We start from the raw sequence: 19607 nt of genomic DNA, 5'->3' as shown, positions 1-19607 counted from the left end.
CCCCTCGCGTACTGAAGGCTCTTCCAGAGGAGTGCAGAGCTCAACCCACTGCTTTCCCAGTGCAAGCGCTCCTGTTAGCAAAAGGAGATTTGGGAAAGGTTATGTTCTTAAGGCAAATGGTTCTGTTGCTGCGCTAACAAAAGTGAGTTAGGTTTGACGGAGGATGTACCTTGGCAAGTCCTCACTGTCAGTCAGACCCGAGGCACACAACACGCAGCGAGAACATGACGTGCCACCCTGCACCAAGGCCACCCCACATCAAGGCCACCCTGTGTTTATGAGAAGCTGTCACCATACCACTTCAATCCCTCACACACACACACAAAAAAAAAAAAAAAAAAAAAAAAATATTAAAAAAAAATTTAAAAAATCCAGGTTCTGAAGGACATATTTTAAAAGATTGCAGAGAGTCATCTAGTTATGTAAAAATAAAAAATTAATTTTAATATGAGGCATTAACATGAGCTCTTTTAGGAATAACTACAGGACTTCATGATGAACATATCAGAGCCCTGCTCCAGCACAGGTGCCTGCCAGTCTTCATAAATCAGCTCCAACAAGTTAATTCTTCATAAACGAAGAGGAATGTGAATCTCAGGGATGGATGAATAGGCACATAATAAAAGAAGGTGCATGACTTAGAGCACCTGGTAGGTGGAAAGAGGAGGGCAGTGTCAGGCAACACAGGAGAGAATAAGAGTTTTGGGAGAGGTCTTTTATATCCCAACAAAGGGCAGTAGTTTGGAAAATGGCTCTTACTTATTGCCTCTATCATGAGAGTTCCTGGAGACACTTGGGATGACTAGGTGCTGTTAGAGGTGCCAGGGGATGCTCAGTGTCATGCAGGAGGCAGTGCACTGCCTGCCATGTGAAGGTTGGTGTGTTCCAGAGAGCAGGCACAGGGCGATGCTGTGGCTCCTGTCCTTTGACAGTGCTTGTCACAGCAGCTGCTCTCGGGGAGGAGAGCGCCCATCCTCTCTGCACGTGGGGATGCTTCTCACACTAAGCCTGTTCAAAAGGTCTCTGAGATGTTCCCTGTGAATACAGCTTGCTGCTGAGCCAGGCTGCTTTTATTTGTTGTTGATTTTATTGATGTTATTGACTTTTCCATGGGGCACTTTGGGGATGTTTGCACGATCGCATGTGCAGGCACTGCAAATTGCTTGATGGCATAGTGTTTAACTCGCACTCTGCACGGGCGCCAGAGACACATTTTTATTAAGAATCTGTGGTGGTTGCTGCTTTTGTGTTTATGATAAAATATATAATGCAGTCCTCACTGCTGCCGTCCCGCTGTGGCCACAGGCTAAGGCAGAGTGATGATGTGTCATGCCAGCGCTTCCCAGACAGCAGCAGCCATACCCAGCGCACGGCCTGGCTGCAAAGAGCTCCCAGGCTCTCTGTCAGCATCCGAACAGGTAGGGAGCATGTGCAGGGTTGCAGCATGGCCAGCTCAGACACCAGAGCAGGGCTGCTGCTGGTGGGCTGTTTGCAAGATCAATTCCTGCAAGCAAGGAATTTGTGTAATTGCCGGATGGCAGTTACAAGGGGTGAAGGAGGTCAGAGGCACCTGAAAATTTTGGAGTTTCTAACCCAAGGTCACCTCAAAAGGCTGGGCATCTGCCAGTGCTGGATGAGCTGCTTCAGAACAGTGACATGTGGCCAGCAGGAAGGTGATGGAGTGAGAGGTTTCACTGGGAAGAGAGGGGTATTAAGATACAGACCCTTTTGACTGCAGCCTCTCCCTGAGGCATTTCTTCATGTCCTTGCTGCCCCTGCCCTCTGCATCCCTGCTGTCCACTTCTCCCGGGCAGCCAGCATCATGGCATTAAGTATTTTAACTAGAGCTTTTATAGACTGAGCTCTGGAAATGTAATGTTAACACAGCTCCACAGACAAACACCATTAATATTTCAATACGTGGGTGAGGACAGGGAGAACATCCTTTCCTCCGTAAATAAAACAGGATCACTTGTTTTCTGCTCCAAGACTTGTCGCCTGCCTGAGACAGTAATATTTTAAAGTTGATTGGATCTTAAAATTGTAAGAGGTCCCCAGTGGCCCGACTTTAGCTGGCATTATCAGCTCAGCCATTGTCTTATGAAGCAATCTCCTCTTGAACCATCCTGTGCTCCCTCATCCTTTAAACACGTGCAGCCGGAAGCAGCTCAGTTCTCTCCAGCTAAGGCTGTATGGTGATGGTGAGGAATGAGGATGAATATCCTCATGCCTGTGACCTTGGCAGCAGCCAGTCTTGTCCTTGGCACTCAGAGCACCTCTGAAGGTTCCTGTTTGCTTTTCTTCATTCTCCAGGGACAGGTTGACAGTGCTGTCCTTCAGGCTGAAATACACGTCAAAGGGAAAAAGCTAGGGGAGCATGAGGGAGTGAGTGACATCCTGCAGTGCATGAGGGCTGAGCTGGACCATGCACTGGGCAGGGACGAGATGGGGGCAGGTCACTGCCATGGACTCTGTGTCCTTGGAGGGATGCTGCAGCACTGAGGCACATCCCCCAGCAAGGAGCACCCAGTGCTGCAGCACACAGCAGCACTGTGGTGAACAGCACCTTCCAGCAGCCTCCAAATGTCCCAGGGCAGTGTGATGGCATGATTCTGCTGTCATGGTGGATTAAAACCTGGTCCTGCTGTGGGGAGGACAAAGCAGAGAGTCCTGGGGAGGATGAGACAGGAGCCAGGAGCTGGTGTGGTGATTCAGGCAAGAAAGGCAATTTCAGCTTTAGAAGAAAGACTTGGGCATGTCCCCACAGCAATTAAGTGGAGGTTTACACACTGGAGTAGTAAGGATGATTTCTAGAAAATGAGGAGACACAGCTCTGGAAATCAAGAAAAAGAGAAGCAAAGGGATGAAGTGTGCTGACAGGATTTCCTGAGAGGGAGTGCTGACAGTGCCATACCTGCTCAGGAAGAGGGAAATCCTGATGGCGTGTGGCTGGACAGACAGATAGGGAAAGGCAAAATTATCCTTAGTGGTTAGGAATGAAAGCAAGACAAATTCAGGCAAGAAATATGGGACAAATTCTTAGCAGCATGGTCATAAAACATGGGAACAGTTTACCTAGGGATGGCAGTGCAGCTTCCCTGAGTCTTTAAATCAACATCAGATATCACAGACCTCCAGGCAGAGAGCATCTGCAATCTTCTGAAGGCTTCCTTTGGGCTACACTACCTCTGCTCTTAATTAGGGTGGGTTTAAAAAATTAAAACTCCTATTGGTTGTTTTGCCTTTGCGTTGAATTTCCCCATTGATTTCCATCTGAGTCCCATGAAACCACGACTATGTGTCTGCTGTTCTTATTTCCAGCTTCAGATAATTCTTCCAAAATGCCCTCTTGTACAAATTGAGCCCAATACGCGTGTGCTGTGGTAGCTAGGAGACTGGCAGGAGCAGTGCTCTCCGTGATTATCCAAAGCAGTTGTCATGTTATTCTCCTTGCTAATGGTATGTAATTATGTATTAAGGCTCTCTACAGGTAGAGCATCTTGGGGTAATTAGAGCACAGAGCAGAGGACACAGAAAAGACCCCAAGACAAGTCACTTTGTCCCTCTGGAAAGGGAAATAATTGTCCCAGAACATATTGTTGACGTTTTTGCTGCCTGACATGAGAGCGGATCCATTGCAGTGAGCCAGGACATGGTGTGGTCAGAAGCAGGCAGAGCAGGATCCTCTCTCCACGGTGCTGACCGTGCCTCAGTGCATCCAGTGCATGCAGCACTCCTGGTCAGAGCCATGCAGCCGTTCATGCCAGGAATGCATTCCCCTCCTTTCCTTTCTTTATCACATTTTGTTCTGGGTGGGGGGGATTTGATTAGCCCCTGTTTATCTAGTCTGATGATCAGGGGCTGACTCGGATCTCATAGGCAGTACGAGCTGCCTATGGCACTTGACTGGGTGAGTGCTTGTGAGCCTGAGGTGGGAAGAAGATTATCTGTGGCACACGTTTCTCCAAGGGCTGCAGAGCTGTAGGCTTGCTCCTCAGTTGTACTTTCTGCCTGGACCCCGTCAGCCTGTTCTCTACAGGGGCTCACAGACCAAAAACATCACCCCAAACTGCACTGCTGCCCTGGACACGGACCCGAGGCAGGGAGAAGGCAGGAGTGACAACACCAAATATGTGGCACCAATCACAGCGGAATCAAAGAGGTGGGACTCTTTCCATCTGTGCTGACACATGCCACCAGTCCTGGGCTTACGCAAATACCTACCAGGAGGTTCAACCAGGGCTCCTCCCTCCTTGTCCCCCCGGAAACAAAGAACAAAACAATCTAATTCCTGCAGGAAACTCTTCTTCCCTGTGGAAACAAGGGGTTATGTCTAGAAGGGTGTCGTGTACCCTTCAGACGTCTCTCTGACTGCACGAGCGGTCAAAAAACAGCCCCCCAAGGGAAACCCGTGGGCTCCGTGCAGCATTCCCACCCTGGCCCTGGCTCCATCGCCACGCACCCTCCTGGAGCCGCTTCTCCTCCCGCTACCTCTGCTCGCAGCTCCGCAGCTCCCTGTGTTTGGGAGACACCACAAGACCAACTGCAGCAACAGCAGGGATGCCACCAGGGAATGGCAGCTCGGAAGAACGGGCTGGGTGCTGTTTTTCAGGCGGTTAACGAGCAGCGGTTTGAGTGTCAGAACTTGCTCAGGGAAAGGCAAAGGCATTGCAGATACACCTGGCAGGGAACATCCCACTACCCCTGGCCCTCTCTGCTGCAAAAGGCAGCTCCTGTCAGCAGTGTTGGTGAGCAGAGCAGAAATGGAAGCATGCAACAGGTTGGAGGACTTGTGAGGACATTGGGGGGATACAACCATCCAGAGTCAAGAGTGAGGACAGCAGAGGAGCCTTTCACGATGCTTCCCAGCCCTAAGGGGATGGCTGAGGGCTATTGTAGATACCACTACAGGCATTTCCCCTCCAAGAAAGGGCTGGGCTTTTCCTGTGTGATGGCACTGGGAGTCCAGAGCCACCTTCTCTGTCGTTAGGAGGAGTTTTATTCTGACCGACAAGAACAATGAGAACAAACACTGCAGAGTGCTGGCTGGCGATGAAAGTTTCTCTCAACCAACAGAGATTTGCTTCAAAGGGGCCTGTGAAGAGGTTCCACTTAATTACGAGGCAGAAAGTGCCACATAACTAATATATGCACACAAATATATAACCGCACATGTGGCCATCCCCCAAAAGACTGGGCACTGCAGAGAGCCAGGCAGATCCTTTGGTGCTGTGGCCCTGGCAGCTCATGGAGCAGACTGCTGCACTGGAGTCACGTTGCTGCCAAAGGGACACGAAACTCAGTTTTATTTTTAACTTGGCTGGAGGGAAAGTGGAAGGAATATCTTACAGTGGAAGAAGTAGATGAGGACCGTGGAGATCTCAGCTCAATTCTTGGCTCTGCTACAAATTCCCCATGTGACCCAAAGGAGGTCACTTCATCTCTCTGTGCTTCATTTCCCTTCTGCAAAGTTTGGAGACTATGATCCTCCCTCCAGTCTTGTCTGTTGGGTAAAGAGAGCAGACATTGATTTTATTCCCCTGCAACTGCAGTGCAGGAGAGCACTCTGTCTGGAGAGGGTGCAGGGCAGTTTCCCCAGCTGTGCCCTCACACAGGCTGCATGGTTTTTCAGAACAGAGTTCCCCCCAGACTTCCCAGGAAAGGGGATTTTGAGGGTAAACAGCAAAGCCTGGTCTTAGGAAAGCAGAAGGAGTTGCACTCCATAGCCTGCCCTCAGTGCCCAGACCTGAGGGGTCAGTAGGTGCCACTTGACTCACCAGATCGTTGTTTTCTTTTCCAAAATATGGTGTCTGCTAGGCCCTGTCACACCATTATCACACCCATTTCTCCTCCTCTCCCTGCTGCTGTTAATGCTGGGGAATGGATCTCACTGGCTGTCACCTCTCCCTCCCCACACCGTTTGGCATCTGACTGGCAGCCCGTCCCCTGCATGCGGCACCGCACCACTGCCGGTGGCTGCTCCAGCACGGGGAGAAAACATCACTGCAGCACCCAACAATTTATGGCCATTTGGATCCCATCCATCACTGGGGAGGCGGTAGAGAGACAAGTCCCTGATTCCAGAGGAACCCTCTGTCCCCATGGCCTAGTAGGCTTTTCCTCACACTAACCACTTTTTATTTTGCCCCTTTCTCTCTCTTTCCTCTGCTCATGCTTTTCTGCTCACTCTCCTGCTGGAAGGACAGTCCTGGGAGGGATGGGAGTGCCCCGTCCTCGTGGGGCCTGGGCAGCCGTGGCAACTTCCTGACAAGTTGTGCTTTATGGAGTAGTCGCAGGGTAATCTTGCACGTCCTTGTTTTGTCATTTAGGGCACTTAAAGTGTCACAGAGATTTCACTACCCTAAAAGCTTATTTGTCAGCAGGAGAGAGTTATTCCAGTAAAAGGGTATCATCAGTGGCAGTGGGAGGAAAAAAAAAAAAAAAAAAAAAAAAAAAAAAAAAAAAAAAAAAAAGAGAGAGACAAAAATCATGTCTGAAGGTTTTCTATTCCAGGCTCTCTGCAGCCGACCTTGAGCTGAGGCAGCTGCACCCAGTGGCTCCCAGGGCCAGTGGGCAGCACCTGGCAGTGGTGCCAGGGTGGGCTCTGCAGTGTCCCAACACATCCCTGCCACCTCGAGCACCTAGCTCAGCCCAAACAAACTGAGGGGGAGTGTTGCTTGAGGGTCACTGTTTCATCTCCTGCCTTCATAAGGTTGGTGTCAGTGCTGCAGCTGCCAGAGGGCAGAAATTCTTCTGGCCCATTGTGGTGGAGCCAGCAGCTGTGCCTGCGAGCAGGAGGATTTCTCTGAAAATAGAGAATGAGAGCAGACTGCACTGAAGCTGGGCAAAAGGGTAGCATGAGCTGATATTTTTCCCGATTTCTGTGGTTTGCAGACATAGTGCAGTGTGGATGGATGGAGAGAATGAGAGGTGCAGAGAAGGGCAGAGAAAAGATGAGGGAGGGAGGGAGGGAGGGAGGGAGGGATGACTGGTTGCTCTTTTTGCCATCGTGGGAGGCTCAAATGGGGCAGGTCTGGAAGGAGTTTCCACACAGGAAACTCTCCATCCTGGCAGTGACTGGAGCTGTGGGAACTCCTGTTCAGAAGAGTGAGAACGGGAGCACAAACTCCTTGTGCAGTTACAGGTTTAATGTGCTGTTAACCTCGATCCGGGAGACATCCACAAGCGCTTAGGGGTGGAGCCAAGGGCTCCCAGGCATGCTCTGGATTTGCCTGTGAGGAATTGTTTTAGTTACCACATCCAAAAAGAGTTATTTGCATTGCTATATCTGGATCCTCCATGACTGTGTGATGCTGATGGAGCTTTCAGAGCATGGAAACCACTGGTGTAAGTGCTCCTACAGAAGGGAATGGTGCAAAGCCAGGGGGTCCTTGCCCATTCCCTTTCCCCAGCCCCTGCTGCAGGAGGGAGCTTTGTTTCCAGCCCAAAATAACACCCGCTTTGGTGGGGTTTATCTGTGCTCTGCCAAGTGCGTGACAAATTTGTACTAAATTGGAACATTGAAAGATGCCAGCACAGAAAACCAGGACTGCAATTGCATAACACAGGGAAACGAGATAAAAATCCCCCATACGGCACCGTTACTTCAGAAGTAAGAATAAACAATATTTAAAAATGTATAAACACAGGTGGCATATTTTCCTTAAAAAACACTTCAAGAAAAACAAAAGCATCTTAACAAGGAATGAAATATGAAAAGCAGAAGTAGGTCAGAAAGGAGACAGAGGAAAGGGGAGAAACTAACAACATGGAAATGAAAGACAAAGCAGATTCTGGTGGCACGTGGCTGTGATGAGGGTCTGGGGAGCTGCTGGGACAAGGGTGAACCGCGTGTCCTCAGCTCCAACACGGCGCTGTCCCAAGGCCCCAGTGGGTGGGGGCCAGCAGCTCTACAGGGATCCATCCAGGCATTTCTGCAGGTGCTGGCTGTGGTGGATAACCCTGTGCAGGGATGTGCCTCAGCTCTGCCTTGCTTCAAGCCTGCCCACAGAGAAAACAAACCTCGCTGGAATTGCCAGCTTACCTGGGAGTTGGTGACAGAGGAGAGAGACATTTCACAGACTCATTTATTTGCCCCATTAACCATTTTAATCGCCTCTCTGCAATAACAATCATTCCCAGGGTTGGCAGAGCAGGTGTTCCAACAATCAGCGGGATTGAGAAGCCCTGGATGGCCATTATTATTAATGCCCATAATAAAAACATGCCTGGGAGCGGCACACCCCGCGCTCCATTACACCCTCTGCTTTATGGGCTGGCAGCTCCCGCGCCAGGACAGCCCAGGGGAGCCCAGGAACAGCAGTTCACCCGGCAGTGTGGCGAGCACCAAAGAAAGGCTGTCCAAAACCACCATCTTTCAACTGACCTGTTTTATTGTGTCTTGAAAGACTGCACCTAAAACCAGGTGCAAGGAGTATCAAACAGCATGTTTTAGAACATCCAAACCGGGGCGCTGCTGAGGCCCAGCGTGCCGATTCCCCTCTCAAACTGAAAAGCAGCAGCAACTCAGGCTTCTGTCTGCATTGAACAGCTGGTAAGAAACAAGGTAACCCAGGGTGCAGCTTCCCAAGAGACTGGCAAACAAAAAAGAACCAGGAGACGCATCTAGTGTGTGCTACAGGCTGATGTGGCGGGAAGGGAAATCAGCTGGCAGCTTTATCACTTTCCCCGTTCTCAATCAGTTTCCTTTTCTTCTCATCCGTTTTCCTCTTGAAGATGTGGTCTCTGTAGAACTGGAGTTCTTTGATGCTTTCCCTGATGTCATCAAGTGCTCTGAAAGAGAATTAAGGAATTTCAAAGTGCCTGGGTACATCTCCAGCTATGCCCAGGTCCTAATGCTGCTGAAAACTTCCAGGCTGCCAGAAACCAAACTGATGCACATGGAAGGTGCATCTGTCTCAGGGAAGCAATAAAAGTCCAGTGGTGCCAACGTGCCAGAGAGTAACACACAGCCTATTAGTTTATGTCACCCTGGGACACAGAGCTGTTGGAAACCAACAGGGTCTACAGCATCGGCTGTTAGAAACAATTCAGTCCCAAGAGAAGAGACGAGGGCTCCAGAGAGCTGCCCAGCTCCATCCAGGACATGCTCAGGGCTCAGCTCCATGCAGCAGCAGATCAACCACAACTTCGGCCTGGACGTCTGCGACAGCCAGCCCTCCTCCTCCTCTGTGTGTACCAGAGCCTCCCTCCCACCCAGCACAGACACATCAGAGTAGAGCCACAGAAGTTCCCTGGCTCCTTCCCACTACCTCTCTGGCACACTCCAAGCTCAGGAAATAGGAGCAGGACTCTCACCCCCCCTTCACAGTTCTCCAGTTTTTGTGTTTCTGTGACCACCTCTGCCCAAAAAAGGGGCAGATAACCCCCATTAGGTGACTGTCTGCATGGTCAACAAACATGCGCTTTGAAGAGCAGAGTGAATCAGAAGGGCTGAGGAAACTTCTGGTTCTCTGGATTTTAATAATCCCTTACCCTACACTGTCTTGACTTTGGACAGAAGAATACAAACATCTGACAGGGTGCAGAAACACACCTGCATCAGACACCACCATCAGATGCTGGAATTCACAGCGAGCTCCATATCCTGCTCAGGAAGAGCAGAGTTCTCTGCAAGACAAGCTCTGCTCTGCAGGGACAGAGGCACAAAGCTCACCTGTGAGAAGCTGCCTTCTTTGGTGCAAACTCATATTCCTCTGGATACCAGCGCCTGTGAGCAGAAAATTGCCACTTTAAAAAAAAACCAAAACAACTGGGATTCAAAACCATGTCTGGTGGCTGCTGCAAGTTTGTTACATTTGGTGAAGGTGTCACAGACACCCGGAGAAACCACAGCCCTACAGAGTCCCCCTGCTGTGATCTGCAGAGACCCAGCACCACAAATGGGTGTCCCGGGAGTATCTTTCAAACCACTTAATTGGGGGAACATTTACCTGCAAAGTTCCTTGACAGTGCTCACGTCAATGATCCTGTAATGAAGGTGCCTCATGAACTGCGGCATGTATTTGTCAAGGAATTTCTTATCTGCATGAACAGAGTTACCTACAAAGACACAAACAAGATGTTTCTTCAAAGATGCTACAGAGCAACATGGAAACGAGCAGCAGGTGGAGTGAGCTGGGAGAGATCACAGGGGAAGAAAAGCCACTCACAAGCAGCTCATTTATCCCTTTTCCTAGCAAATATGATTGTAAAGGTTTGTCAGATTTTCATTGCAGGATCACACAGGGTTTAATACTAATACCTCTAGTAATTCCTCAATTACTACTCCCACAATTTGTGTCACCCAGATAAATATCAAAGAATTATGCCAACATCAGGTTTTTTGCCAAGTAAAAGTGGCCATTGGTATTGATTTCACTCAGCACCTGTCCCAAGATCATAAATTAAATTCTGCAAGCAGTTCTGGGTAAGAGAACACCTGGAAGATCCTCATCTGGCCTTTGGTTGGATACTCAGGGAGGAAAAGACACAGCATAGAACAGGAACACATCCCTGGCCAGATGTGCCAGGGGGTGCTCACATCCCACTAAGAGTGAAGACAGATGATGTGTTGTAGTTAAGGAAGAAGATGCTTTACCTGCGAGAGGACAGAGCCCCGGGGGTGTCTGCTGCCGCACGAAGGACAGGAACTCGTACTCTGCCTGCTGCAGCGAGATTTTACTCTCCTTCACGGCCTTAGTAAGGCCAGACTGCAAAAAAGAGTCAAGTCATAAATCAGAAACATCCTGTCACAGACACTGCCAGGAATGCTCCAGTTCTCAAGTAAATGTTTAACTCTGCAGTGAAAGGTCAACCCTTTGAGTGCTGTTTATTCCCCAGCCACCTCCTGAACTCAGTATCTCAGTTCTGTGGGACACTCCCAGCCTTTATTCTCCCCAGAGATCTCCTGTTTGGGAAGGAAAGCCAAGGTAAATAGTCCTGGCAGCACTGATCTTCCTGTGGGGTTTGGGGCTTTTTCTTTCCCTTTTTTTGATTTCTTCGCTCAGAGTTCTTTTCAGTTACCAAGATGTGAGGTGTTGTTTATCCACCTGCACATCCTTAAGCCAGGAGAGCACTATATCCCTTTTATATCCCTATTTCAGGAGAGGCACTCACCTCCCCAGCAGGGAGCAGCAGGTACCAGTGAACACAAATAAACAGGATCCTGCCTTCAGGGTTTATCAGGATTCCTATAAATCAGGAAAGTTCCTCCCTTCTTTTTTTTTTCAATAGCTAAATGTCAAATCCCCTCCAAGTGTTCTCAGTGATTTATTTCCATCTGGCTACACTATATATTTCCACGACTGTGCAGCAAAAATCTACTTGACAGATCCAAGTGGTGGTTAAAAAATTCATTATGTGGCAGCATTTTCATCTATATTCTAATTGCTTCTCTTCTCTTAGTCAATTAAAGTAAGTAGCTCCTCAGGAGCAGCACGGACGCATGCTACCATCTCCAATTCGCTCCCGAGCTGCAGCTGAGCTGGAATCCTTGACTGGAGCAGGGAAAAACACCCATCACAGTAAATTAATATTCATTTCCCAAACTCTTGCTAATTCTTCCCAGGGAGAGTAAGATGCTGAAGGGGGAGGAGGGGAGAGGGGGTTATGGATGTCTTAAAACTTCAGCCCTTAATTGAAAACTAACTAGAATTTCAATTCATCATCAGGGACTGGAAAATCCATTTGCTCTCTTGCTTCTGGCAAGGAGGAACCTTTCTTTAGTGGCCCAAAGAACAAAAAGTAATCTCTTGCTGCAAAAGTGAAGCTTTAAGTGAAAAAAATCCACAAGACTCAGAGAACTGAGGGGACAGGCAAAACCCCAGTGTTTACAGGCCTGTTTAATCCCACATGCACCAGAGTCCACAGGAAGAAATCTGCATTTGACTGGCTCTCAACTGTTCTGCACCAATCCTGCACCTGTTCTTACTTAGGCATTCTCACCTTCCCCTTCCCCACTGGAATTATCTTGAATTATTTAATGCAAGACTTCAGCAGGAGGAGCTGTCAGAGGAGCCCACCCAACCCAGCCTACACCAGGGCTCCCACAGAAGCAGAAGGTGGCCAGCAGCTCTGTTGAGAGGACCAAGGAACCAAACCCCAATTCCCAGCTTCACACTGGGAGAAAGGAGGCTGAGCCCCTGCCCTGGGAGATGTGAGTCAGTGGCACATCTCTGAATAACAGATGCTGTTCTGGCCCCCTGCCTGCTCCAGCCCTCCCAGGAAGCCTCACTGCTGCTGCACTAGGCTGATGCTTCCCACTCCCAAACCAGGAAGCAGCTTCCAGCACTATTCCAACTTATCAGAAACCAGGCTGCAAACCACAGGCTGCTTCAGGCAAGCTGGAAGCTGAAGATCCCCGAGTGCAATCTGAACTGTGCACAGATGACTTGTGAGACCTTGAGAAAAACATTCCACATAGGCTCCTCAATACAAAATAAGACAGATACTGTCTCCTGTCTTTCAGCCCCTCTGTGTGAGTGCAGACTGCTCAGCACAGGAGCTGTCCCTGCTCAGGCGGCTGCACTGCAGCTAATCACTCGGAATTACACGTCATTCTCATCGCGGCCAAGGCCCAGGAGGGTTTTACCTTCCCGTGATGCTCCTTGCACCACTCGGACATGCTCTCCAGCAGCTCGTCGGGCTGGTTGATAATCAGGTTCGGGCCCTGTCGGGGAGAGAAAAACATAAAGGTAATGGAAAAAAAAAAAAAAAAAAAAAAAAAAAAAAAAAAAAAAAAAAAAAAAAAAAAAGTTTAGAAGCATTTAGAAGTTTAGTCCCAAGCACAAGCAGAGCACGGAGCAGTTTCAGCCCGGAGACACAAAGTGCAGTGTGACGCAGGTCCCCGCGCTCCGGTGCCACTCTCACGCTCCCGGTGTGGAACAGCGGATCTCGACGCGGCCGGAGCCGGGGATCGCCCGGCGTTACTTTGTTCCGGCATCCCCTGGAAGCGGCGCGGGGCCGCCCGCGGGGTCCCGCTCACCTCAGCCAGCACGTTGAGGTCGCAGTCGGTGATCAGACACGCCATCTCCAGGATCTGGTCCTTCTCCACGTCCAGGCCCGTCATCTGCCAGGGGCGAGCGGCAGCGTCAGCGCGCCCGGGAGTCCGCGCTCCCCGTCCCGTCCGCTCCTTCCCCGCGCCCCCCGCCGCCCCGCGCCGCCGCCCCGCACCTCCAGGTCCACCCAGACCATGCGCTGCCCCATATCGCCGCCGGCCATGGCCGCCGCCCTCCGCTGGCCCAGCCACAACCGCCCGGCGCAGATCCGCAGGCGGCCCAGGCCGGCGCGGCCGCCGCCCAGCATCGCCGCCGCACTACGACTCCCGGCAGCCCCCGCGCCCCCGCTCGGGCTCCATATGTGTGGACGCGCCGCAAGGGCTGCTGGGAGATGTGGTCCACGGTGACCCGGAGTGCTCCTCCTGTCAGCGGTCACACGGAGCAGCTCCGCTGCCCCCGCTTCAGATACGGAGGTTCACCCAGGGGCTTTCCCCAGGAGACTTTTAATATTCTCCAAGACAATATTGTAATATTTTAAATGGACAACGGGGAATGGGTTCAAATTTAAAGAAGAGTAGGTTTGGATTACATATTAGGAAAACATTCTTTACTGTGAGGGTGCTTAGGCACTGTAACAGGTTACCCGTGGAAACCGTGGATGCTCCATCACTGGAAGCATTCAAGACCAGGTTGGATGGGGCTCTGAGCAGCCTGGTCTAGTGGAAGGTGTCTCTGCCTCTGGCAAGGGGTTGAGACCATTGTGTGATTCTATGACTGTATAAAAAACATGAAGAATGTTGCAGATCCCAGGCACCATCTGTCCCACCTCAACTGTGCTTAAAACGCTAGACCCTTCCATCTGACGCAGATGTTCCTTTCTACTAACAGCACTTCTCTGTGATACAAGGACAGTGGGGGTTTCTCCAAAACTTTCACTGTGGCTTTTTAACCCCATGAAAACCCCTGAAGTGTGAGTAAACACGTTTAATACTGAGACCAGATACTGGCAGGACTTCACTGCTGATATTTTTACAAACACTAAAAGGTGACTTCAATGGGGGTTTTTGGGGGGTGGGGGTTTTTACATGTACTCTGTGAGAAACAGGTCACATTCGCTTGGCCCTCGAGTCCATCAATGCCGTGCAGAGTGCCACTTGGCCTCTCTGTAGCTCTCCCTGCGGTACTCGTAGCTCCAGCTGTCCCGGTGCCTGTCGTAGTGCTCCTCGCGGCCACCCCGGTAGTGGTGCTCAGCCTCGTGGCCCCTCTCATCAAAGCCGTAGTCGTCCCGCTTGCCCCGGCCGTAGTCGAGGCCAGGCTCCCCGAAGCGATCCCGGCCAAAGTGGCGGCTGTCCGGGGAGTAGGGGTGGGCGCCCAGCCGGCCCTTGCGTGGTGCCGGCCCCTCGGGGCGCCGTGGCCCCGGGGAGCCCGGCAGGGTGTGGAAGGAGTGGGGGTAGCCAGGAGGGGAAAAGCCAGGCTGCTCATATTTCCCCCCGAAGTTGGGCTGCTGCCGAGCCACACTGTTCATCTGGAAGGGAAAGAGGAAAAGGGATGCTCAGTTGGTACATCTGCTGCCCAGTGGAGTGTTTGACCAAACCCTGAGCTGGCCTCTAACTCACACTGCAAATACCAGAACGGAACAGAACCATTACTTCACCCACAGCTGGACTCCCACAGCCCAGCTCCCTCCCAGCTGCCCTTCTCTGTACCAGGAACTTCAAATCTTCAGGAATTGTCATTTCAGCACTCCAAAAGTATATTTCCACAACCTCTGCCTGTGAGTGTGTGCACGTACCACTGCTTGTCTCTGCAGGCTTGACGGGAACCCCAGTGAGGCCATGCCATCTGGAACCCTCTCATACCTGCAGAGAAGAGATGAGGAGTTTCAGCCTTAAACACACAACTGTTGCAGTCTGAGGGGCATCTGCATCCCACTGGTGTTTCCCTCCAGGAAAGAAACACCAAACTGCACTTGGAAGTAGCCCGGAACACGGTGAACTATGCAATGTCTATCTCCATTCTGCACTCCTGTGCTGGTGAGAGTCCTACCTGCTGCAGCTGGATGCTGGATGAGGCATCCCAGGAGGGTTGGTGCCAGCAGCTCCAAGCTGGGAACAGGATGGATTTGTATCCTGGGCTGCATGACTGCTCCCTGGGGAGAGACAAATATTTCAGGAGACCCACAAATACCAGTTAAGCAACTTGGGTGTGAAGTGAACTTGGAGAAAATCAGCACATTTTGAATTGGCTCTCAAGTTTTGTCAGTGATCTCCAAAAGCACATGGTTCAGTTACCAAAATAAGGCACTGCAACTGTCTCAACTCCCACCAGAAAGGGCAGAGATATTGTGGCCAATGCGCCTAATTTACTAGATGTGATTTTTAATGTTCGTGTGATAATTTAGAACAGGTTTTAGAGGTGCTGCAGGAATAACCTGTAGAAACCCAAAGAGAACACTCAGCCAAGGGGTTACACTGGCCATGAGGGGCAGAAGGTCCCTGGTGGAAGCACCGGAACAGAAGGGTGCGAGTGGAGCAGAGCTAGCACAAGAGAGACCCCTTGGTGAGAGGCTCCTGCAATTCACCCGATTAACTATGACTCTGTGACAGGCTAGGGCACTTGACAGTAGTTCACTTTCCCTCCAGAAAACTGGTTAAGGTCCCTCCGGTACCTGATCGGAACTGGATGCGCATGGGCCGCCCGTACAGCTTGATCCCGTTGAGCAGCCGCAGCCCGTACGGCACCGACTCCTCGTGCTTGAAATTCACGAAGGCGAATTGCTTGGGCCGTCCATCCCGGTCCTTCGGGATCTTCACGGTGATCACGGGGCCCGCCTGGCATCGGGGGCGAAGGCGTTAAGCAAACATCGGGAGACAGCGGCCGCCGCCGAGCACGTGCACCCCGCCGAACCCTGTCCCGCGACAGCCGCCTTAGCCCCGCCGGCCATGGCGGCCGCGCAACCCCCCGCCGCGCCCTCCCCCGGTACACTCAGCGCGGGCGCCGGGCGGTACCTGGTGGAAGAGCTCGAAGATGAGCTCCTCGGTGACTTTGGGGTCCAGGTTCCCCACGAACAGCGTCCGGTTCGCCTCGGCAGCCGCTGCCCCCATGACCGAGATCTGAGCGCGCGCCCTCTCAGCGGCTGCGCCCTCCGCCCCGCGCGCGGCGCTTGGCGTGACGTCACCGGGGGCGATGCGTGCTGCCGGGCCCGCCCCTTCCGGCGGGGACGGGGCCGTGGGGCCGGGAACAGGAACGGGAAAATGGGAACGGGAACGGGAACAGGAATGGAGCTGGGCATGGGAAAGGGAACATGGGGCTGGACCGGGGCCTCGTCAGCACCGGCTCGGCGGCAGCTGCGGGCGCAGAGTCCGGGCAGGATGGGGCCACGTCTCCCGGGCCACACGGGACGTGCGGAGCCCGCGCCTGCGGCCTCGCAGGTCCCAGCAATTCACTTATGACCTGTAATTAACCAATAACTGGCAATAAACCGCGTTTACCATAAGGGAGTAGTTGATGCATCACGTGCAGCCGTCCCACTGTCGCGACAGCGTATCCCTGTCACGAGCCTGCGCCCAGGTCCTGCCGCTTGGCCGCTAGCGCCAGGGTTTCCCCGTTTCCCGTTATTCCCACGCTGCTGTGAAACTGATGGGAAACTCAGGGTGTCTGAGGCAGCCGATTAAAAATCGGCATGCAGGCTCAAAAACCCCCAGACGGGTTATTTGGGAGCAGGGAAGCCGCGAGGGCTCTGCATCCCGTAGGGCTGTGGTGGAACACTGGGAGTGTTCCTCTCTCTCTCTCTCCCTCTTCCCCTCTCCGGGGGTTCCAAGCCCGGCTGCTCCTGCGGCTGGATCCCGTTGGAGTGGGTGGGCTGTGCCCGCACCAGCCTTCCCAGGGATTTCACTTCTCCAAGGACTTTGGAAAGCATCCTTGGCTCTCCCCAGCCGCTGCAATCCCCTGGGTATCCCAGAAGATGCTGGATGTAAAACGGGTGTTCTCCATCTGGAAAAAAATCGAAAGGGGCAGTTGTGCCTTCATTTTTCATTAGATCCCCACACGTTGCAGCAGATCCGATTTCCTTGTTTAATTGGTTGCTGTTCATTTTCTCCACTTCATTACTTGCTGCCGCACCTAGAATTTATATCCATTTGGTTTAATCGTGTTCGCCTGGTTAAATTCCAAACAGTCACTCGTTCAGAAAGGGAATTATTACCTCGCTTTGCCAGGACTTCCACTTTGCCTTAATTTCCCTGGAGCCTCATTTACTTTGCTCTGCCTGTTTTCCCTCCCTGGGTCCCCTCGGGGCTGGCTGAGAGCATATGGTGCCCGTGCCATCGTGGCCTGTTCCACGTGCGAGTGCCACAGCCCTGGCCAGAAGCCACGGTAGGAGCTGGTGGGCTCAGGCATTGCCTGGTACAGCCTTACCCAGCCCAGGCTTGAAAAATACACAGTGAGAGAACAGGAGCTACTTCAGGTGCTTCAGAGGTGCTCTTGGACTTCTGTTGTGCTTGTTTGTGTCACTATTTTGTGCCTTTTTTGCTCTTCAAAGGAGCAAAGTGGAAAACCAGAAACTTGCTGTGGAAGGAAAAACCCATTCTTTGACTGCCTGTTTTCACTCTTCATGCACAGGCACTTGGAAGTATTGCTGAGATTTCAACCAATTCCACTCTCTAGTTTCAACTATAGAAGAGGCTTGGTGATTTATTTACTTGGGGAGTTTGTTTGGAGTGTTTTGTTTGCTTTTTAATGTATTTTTATAATTATACCCTTCGTCCTTCCAGGTGCTTTCCCTGTCCCTGGCTTGGAGGGAGCTGGTGAGGTTACCTCAAGCCTGGGTGTTGTGTGTGCTGCACAAGTCCCAGCTCACAGACATGGCTGGGGCACTCAGGAGTTTATTTAGTGCCAGATAAAGGCTTGGGAGCCCTCGGGCTACACCAAGGTGGCTTTTTGAACCCAGACTCAGTGCTGTTGTCCCCCTCAGAGCCCCACACTCCACATTGTCCACATTGGCAAAGGGACACCCCTGACGTCCACGTGGTCATCATCCACCATGTATGGCTGCACTTCACTGAATTTCACTTCAAATCCAGCAGCCACCATGGCCTCCTCCACCTCCTGTTTCTGCAGACAGAGGCATGAGAAAGCCTGCTTGTTGGAAGTGTAGTAGGTGTCCTCAAGGGCAGTCACCGTGACCAGGTGCCCCCCAGGCTTCAGGAGGGTGCTGATGTTCCTCAGGGCACTGCAGAAGGTGGCCAGTTCCTTGCAGGCACCCTCCAAGCACAGCATGGAGATGATGCAGTCAGCTGGTGGTGGGGACATGGGGCCCATGGGCTTGGCTTTGGTCACATCACACTTCAGAACCTGCTTCACCTTCTTCCTCAGTTTCTCCTGCTTCTTAGCCCACTTCTCCCTGGCAAGAAAATGCAAAAATAAGTAGATGAAGGCTCATTCTGTGCATATTTCGTGTCTGTGCCTGTGGCCTCCTGGCATGACACATGGCCTGTCCCACCACCATGGTCAGTGACAGGCAGTAGGACACCAGCGTCACCTGTAACCTTCCAGCTCATAGAAGTATTTCACCACTGGTTCCCAGTTGAAGGCTCCTGCTTTGTTCTTCAGCCACTTCTCCAGCTCCCAGCAGTTCCAGTCAGTCTAGTCCAAGGTGATGATCTCCTGGGAGTGCTACAAGCAGACAGGAGCTGGTAGTGGTGGGGCCACAGCTGACTTCTATCAAGGTGTCACCTCTCAGCCCGTCTGGTGCAGAGTGGGGCGAAAACTGTTCCGGTGAGGATGGAAACTGCTCCAGGGCAGAAACATCCCAGTGCCCCTGAGGCTGAGTTCCCCCTAATCCAGAGATGTGACCCCAAGTGCCACAGACTCGTGGCACAGCCCCATACCACAGTGCCAGGGCTCTCTGGCCATACCCCTGTGCCGGGACAACTCCTGCAGAGGGTCCAGAGCCCGTGGCAGGGACAGTGCCGGCTCCTGGGGCAGAGGCACTGTCCCCATATTCCCCAGCCCCAGCTGGGCTTGGTGGTGTTCCCAGAAACTGCGGCACGGCTCCAGCTGCAATTCCCAGTGCACACGGAGACACATGCAGGCAGAGGGGTGTCCTTAGCAATGCAGGTGCGTGTGTGTGTCTCCCACAGCTCGCTCCGTGCTGGGCAGCCTGGAAACGGTGCCATCCCACACCTCTGGGCGCCTCGGAACTGCTCACTGAGGAGAACATTTTATGCAGGATCCTCAAGTTCTGCATCATAAACGCCCTTGCCCCTTCCCGGCTGCTGCTCATGCTGTAAAATTCTTTCAAATACTCCTGAGGGTCAAAATTCTGCTGGTAAAACTCTGCCTCCGTGAAGATCGCTGGCACTTCCATCCTGCCGGGAGCCAGCTCCGCCCCTCGCTCCTTCCGTGGCACGCAGCCCTGTGACACCTTCTGCTCTTACCTCCCCTCTGTGTTCGCCCCACGCTCTAGCTGGACACCTTCGGCAGCACGATTTAGGCGTGCCCTCCAATTTTCTGCCAAGCCTTGATTTTTCGATAATAACTCACTCCTGCAGCCCCCGGCAGCCCCTCGCCCGCCGTCCCGAGCCGCATGGAGGGGACACGGCGGTGACA

At 52.1% G+C, this 19607-nt stretch overlaps 3 protein-coding genes across 3 annotated transcripts; all 3 read right to left on the bottom strand.

The window, feature by feature from the left end:
• Window positions 1–8375: 8375 nt before the first annotated feature.
• On the bottom strand, window positions 8376–13305 carry REXO2 (RNA exonuclease 2; the record flags this gene model as incomplete). Its single annotated transcript, XM_083877888.1, has 7 exons — window positions 8376–8793; window positions 9677–9730; window positions 9954–10062; window positions 10601–10712; window positions 12593–12670; window positions 12986–13069; window positions 13174–13305. The coding sequence occupies 7 exons, from the start codon at window positions 13303–13305 to the stop codon at window positions 8664–8666; spliced, it is 699 nt and encodes a 232-aa protein (XP_083734014.1). The 3' UTR covers window positions 8376–8663.
• Window positions 13306–13547: 242 nt separating this feature from the next.
• Window positions 13548–16143, bottom strand: RBM7 (RNA binding motif protein 7). Its single transcript, XM_083877858.1, has 5 exons — window positions 16007–16143; window positions 15667–15829; window positions 15045–15147; window positions 14791–14857; window positions 13548–14523 (listed from the first exon to the last, which is right to left on the bottom strand). The coding sequence occupies exons 1-5, from the start codon at window positions 16100–16102 to the stop codon at window positions 14131–14133; spliced, it is 822 nt and encodes a 273-aa protein (XP_083733984.1). The 5' UTR covers window positions 16103–16143; the 3' UTR covers window positions 13548–14130.
• Window positions 16144–17966: 1823 nt separating this feature from the next.
• NNMT (nicotinamide N-methyltransferase) lies at window positions 17967–19365 on the bottom strand (the record flags this gene model as incomplete). The annotated part of the gene is given in 6 exon segments (XM_083877927.1): window positions 17967–18399; window positions 18538–18641; window positions 18645–18667; window positions 18670–18696; window positions 18699–18743; window positions 19182–19365. Coding segments are annotated over 6 exon segments (816 nt in total).
• Window positions 19366–19607: the final 242 nt, after the last annotated feature.

This window comes from Zosterops lateralis (assembly GCF_965231275.1).
Source record: "Zosterops lateralis genome assembly, chromosome: 25".
In the NCBI taxonomy this organism is placed as follows: Eukaryota; Metazoa; Chordata; class Aves; order Passeriformes; family Zosteropidae; genus Zosterops; species Zosterops lateralis.
The sequence above is the reverse complement of the archived record's forward strand: the minus strand, read 5'-3'. Positions and strand labels throughout refer to the sequence as shown.

What these genes read in the sequence shown, in the direction of transcription:
- RBM7 (XM_083877858.1), bottom strand. Translation starts at nt 16,102, where the DNA reads ATGGGGGCAGCGGCTGCCGAGGCGAACCGGACGCTGTTCGTGGGGAAC. An exon ending in TCTTCGAGCTCTTCCACCAG is followed by an intron (nt 15,830 to 16,006) that starts GTACCGCCCGGC and finishes CCCCGATGCCAG; the next exon opens with GCGGGCCCCGTGATCACCGT. An exon ending in GCCTGCAGAGACAAGCAGTG is followed by an intron (nt 14,524 to 14,790) that starts GTACGTGCACAC and finishes TTTCCCTTCCAG; the next exon opens with ATGAACAGTGTGGCTCGGCA.